At 39.0% G+C, this 4,600-nt stretch overlaps 1 protein-coding gene across 1 annotated transcript; it reads right to left on the bottom strand.

Annotated features, from left to right (window-relative positions):
- Positions 1 to 1,422: 1,422 nt before the first annotated feature.
- On the bottom strand, positions 1,423 to 2,629 carry LOC143858960 (uncharacterized). Its single transcript, XM_077369654.1, has 2 exons — positions 1,669 to 2,629; positions 1,423 to 1,550 (listed from the first exon to the last, which is right to left on the bottom strand). Exons 1-2 carry the CDS (start codon positions 2,627 to 2,629, stop codon positions 1,423 to 1,425), a joined length of 1,089 nt encoding a protein of 362 aa, XP_077225769.1.
- Between the last annotated feature and the right edge of the window lie 1,971 nt (positions 2,630 to 4,600).

Below are 4,600 nucleotides of genomic sequence, written 5' to 3'. Positions count from 1 at the left end.
AGCCGACCTCCTACGATGCTCAATCCTTGGCTCCAATAATCTTATTAAGTCCAAAATCTCCACAATTAATGCAGTAACCACAAAATTTACAGACGTAGTAACCACAAAATCTACAGATGCAAGAGGAGACAGGGTGTTATAGCTTCGTGGATGATTAGTTGCTAAATGTTCGGCTTTGTCACACTCCTAAGAGTGTTATACCTTCGTTCAAGGGTGGTAGCCGATCGTCCAGCTCTAGACAATCTTGGGAAATGGTTCACCTAATCTTTGGAATGGCAAAGGGGTTGCACACATGGTTTCAGGCTGTGGCAATGACGCTAGCGGTAGTGGGATCCAATCGAACATGGGCTCATCCGATTGGCCAACTCGAGGGCGTTTTGGTCCTTTTTGAAAAGTTGGATAATTTTGAAAAAAGGCACTTTTCATGGTACTTTTGTTTCTTTCATTGGAATATATTTTCTCTCATGGGTCTTTGGGGTGTTTTACTGCTCTGGCTCATTTAAGAAGCACGATTTGATTCATCATTGGAGTGTTGGGCCATTTTTTGTTGAGACACATTAGTCATGGGTTTTTTTGGAAATTTATTTACAAAATTTCTCATTATTTTCTAATAATATTAGAGATTTTATTGAATAATTACTTCTCCGAATTTTTCCCAAATTATAACTTTTGAACCATTTACATGATTACCATTTTCTACACAACTATGTTGCCTATAGAACTTGTGGTAATAGGTACTAAAATGGCCGTCTATTATTCGGGTGACATGTACACAACTACTTTATGTAAAATAACATTCCTATTTACTTTGTCATTAAACATACAAATACTATCATGTATTTATTTTGGCTAATAGATGCTAATTTAGCATTTGCCGTGCTACACTATCCATCTAATAAGTGTGAAATATTGCATAAAACTCACTGAAAATAGACTGGATGAAGAAAATTGATGAAAATGTTACCTGGAGCAATGTACCCAATAGTTCCCTTTAATCCAATTGTGCTGCTTTGATCTTTAGATGAGTTACGAAAGATTCTTGGATAAAACTTGGCTAACCCAAAATCACCCACATGAGCATTCATGTCTTCATCCAGAAAAATGTTGCTGGGCTTTAGATCACAATGAGCAATTGGTGTATGGCAATGATGGTGAAGATAATCCAACGCAGAAGCTACATCAATTGCTATGTTTAATCTCTTAATGAAGTTTAAACGTCCGAATTGATTTTGCCCATCTAATTTTGAATGCAACCACTTCTCTAGACTCCCGTTTGGCATAAACTCAAACACCAGAGCTTTGAAATCGTTACCTCTAAAGTCCATGCTTGAGCAAGAAGTTAAGATCTTCACAAGATTTCGGTGACGAATGTTTCTCAATGTGTTGCATTCAGCTATGAAACTCTTTGAAGCTCCCCTTAAGTCAAGGGTTGAGTACTTTGACAGCAACAACATTTTCAATGCGCCCGAGGATTCCCTTGTACACTGATCCATAACTTCCTGCGCCTATTAAATTGGCTGAAGAGAACCCATCCGTTGCCTTAAAGAGTTCTGCATAAGAAACCTTTAAATGTCTGCCGTCCATAGAAGATAGGGAAGATGGTTTCTTCCTTGACTTTCTTATCCAGTAAAGTGAAGCAGGGACACACAATAAGAAAATCAAACATACCACCACAAAGATTATCATTTCCCACGACTGAAATTGCACTGGCATTTCCAAAGACCCCTTGTTTTGGAACTTCACCCTCAAAATTATTGAAAGACAAGTTTAGATACTGTAGAAACTTAAACCCCTCTAGATATTTTGGAATCTTCCCTGAGAAGTTATTGTATGAAAGATCAAGGAATTCAATGGATGTTAATGTAGTAAAAACAGATGAAATATCTCCTCGGAAGGCGTTACCCTGCATATAAAGTTCTCGCATGCTCTTACAATTTGCAAGAGTGCCTGGGATTTCACCTGACAATTTGTTCTTAGAAACATCCAATTGCTCTAGAATTTTCAAGTTACCCACTTCTGATGGGAGAGAGCCAGTAAAAAAATTTAGAGACAAATAGAGTGCAATTGATAGCGAAGAAAGGCCAATAATTTGTTTTGGTATCGTACCACGAAGGTTATTTCGAGAAAGACTCAATGCTAAAAGTTTTGTACAGTTTGCAAGAGATAGAGGTATGCTTCCTTGCAGGTTGTTATATTCTAAATCGAGGGCGGTCAATTGAGTAATATTTCCAATATTGTATGGGATTTTGCCGGACAAACTATTTTTTCCCAAGTAGAGTCGTTGTAAGTTCTGGAGCATCCCAATTGAAGTGGGAATAAAACCCGTGATGAAGGTTGAATATATACCCAAAGCATTTAAGTTGATGAGATTCCCGATCTGACTAGGGATGCTACCAGAAATTTGGTTTTCTCCTATTGCCAAAAAATAAAGGTGAGTTGAGAGATTGGCTATGGAGTTGGGAAGTGGGCCAGCAAAATGATTTCTCTGTATGGACAACTCATTTAGATTACTACAGTTGGTCAAAGAAGTGATAAATTTCAACTCATCAGCTCTACCAAGGCCTAGGTAATTATAGCTCAAGTCAAATATGAGTAGATTCACCGGTCCTCTAAACTGGTTACCAGTCATTTCAAGCCATTCAAGACTTGAAACATTGGATAATGAATTTGGAATGTGTGGGTAAATTGATTGAGTCCTAAAAGTAGATATTGGAGATTAGGAAGAGAGAATCCTATGTTGGGTGGAAGGGTTCCGTGTAACTGGTTTTCTGTCACGACAAACCCCACAAGAAACGAGAGATTATTATAAAAAGACTAAGGAACCGTACCAGATAATATATTTTCAGAAAGGACGATCCATTTCAAGTTATTAATTCGGGCCAGGTCATCTGGGATGTGTCCCACCAAACTATTTCTCCTTAAAAAGAGACGGGTGAGAGATGAAACGTTCCCTAGTTGAGGAGGAATGCTTCCTGTAAGATTATTAGGACCCAGATACAACCAGGATAGCTTCGGTAGAGTGCTAAGTTGGATGGGAATTTTCCCTGTCAACTCATTGTAACTCAAATCGATGACTCCGAGGTCCCTACAGTGGGTGAGATTGGATGGAATTTCCCCTCCCAAGGAATTAAAGCTCATATTAAGATGTCGCAGTCTAAATAGACGGCCAATATCTTGGGCTATTTGGCCAGTGAAGCTGTTTTCTTGGAGGTGGATTTCCCTAAGAAAGGTGAGGTTGGATATGGCAGGAGATAGAGTACCAACCAAGTTCTGCCCACTAAGGCTCAAAACAGTGACCCTTTGATGCCTCCGACTGCACGTGATTCCATTCCATTGGCAGAAATGGAGAGTATGGTTCCATGATGATAAGGCTCCAAGAGGATCACTCTTTATCTCATCCTTAAAAGCGAGAAGAGCCATTCGATCGGTTTCGTTTCCTAGTAAGGTGGTGGTGGTTCTGGATTCTGAAAGTAGTACATTCATAGCAACGAAGAGATTTAGAGAGAGGATAAATGACCAAAGCTCCATCCTGGTTGAAGCTCTTCTTGTGCTGAACAGATACACCATTTTTTTTTGTCTGCCCATTTTCATTTCATCTCATCTCACTAGACCTTTATGTGGAATTTGGACTCCAAATTTCGAAGTCTAGTATTTGGTATTTTTCCCTTCAAGGGGGTCCACGAAAGTCAACCTTCAATTAAATTTCTGTACTCTAAACTCCAGTCCAAAAAATTTTTCCATAGTGATTGGTGATGTAGCCATCAATTGACTTGACCTCGTCAATCCCTTCAATTAAATTTTTGGTCCACGAAAGTCACCTTTCAATTAAATTTTTGGCTTTTTTTTTCTTTGAAATGGAAATGGTTTTTGGCTTTTAAAATCAATTTTGAATCCAAAACTGATTACCGAGTCAAATTGTGTTTATTTTTTAGTCCAATGTTCAGCTTTGGACTCAAAATCCAAAACATAAACGGGCTTAGAGAATTCCATGACTAACCATTTGTAGTTAATGAGAGTTTGCATAGTGTCAGAAAACGTGTCACAAGGTGTCTAGGCAGTAGAGTTACTAGTTAAGTCCCTATTCGTTTTGGATATTGAGAATCGGTTTTTAGACAAAAAACTGATTATATTTTGGACTAAAAATCAATTCTCAAAATCCAAAACGAATAGGACCAAAGTCTTTCACAGAGGATCACTTGTTATACCATCCTCAAAGGCGAGCAGAGCCATTCGATCGGTTTCGTTTCCTAGTAAGGTGGTGGTGGTTGCAGAATTCGAGTGTACTACGTTCATGGCTAGGAAGAGATTTACAGAGAAGATGATTGACCAAAGCACACTAAGAAGACTCATACCTGGTAGCTCCGTCGGGCTTGAAGCTCTCCTGTGCTGAGCAAAGACAAGATTTTATTTATGTTTTGTCTCCCAATTTCATTTGATCACACTCGACCTTTATACAGAACGAAATGATGAAGAAATTATTTCCCTCTATCTGTGGGACCCGATCCCGCGAGAGGGGTGGGGCGCGAGCCGCCACGCTCTCTCTTGGTCTCTCGTACCCACGCGATTGGCGTGTGCATTTTTATTATTGATTTTAATTCAT

Source organism: Tasmannia lanceolata, unplaced genomic scaffold (assembly GCF_043159265.1).
Source record: "Tasmannia lanceolata isolate RefF3 unplaced genomic scaffold, GAP_Taslan_0.1 ptg000029l, whole genome shotgun sequence".
NCBI classification, from domain to species: Eukaryota; Viridiplantae; Streptophyta; class Magnoliopsida; order Canellales; family Winteraceae; genus Tasmannia; species Tasmannia lanceolata.
The sequence above is the reverse complement of the archived record's forward strand: the minus strand, read 5'-3'. Positions and strand labels throughout refer to the sequence as shown.

Excerpts from the sequence above, each read along its gene's own strand:
- LOC143858960 (XM_077369654.1), bottom strand. The coding sequence starts at position 2,629 with ATGACTGGTAACCAGTTTAGAGGACCGGTGAATCTACTCATATTTGAC. Across the intron at positions 1,551-1,668 it reads AAATGATAATCTTTGTGGTG|AACTCTTTAAGGCAACGGAT; the intron begins GTATGTTTGATT and ends TTTCTTATGCAG.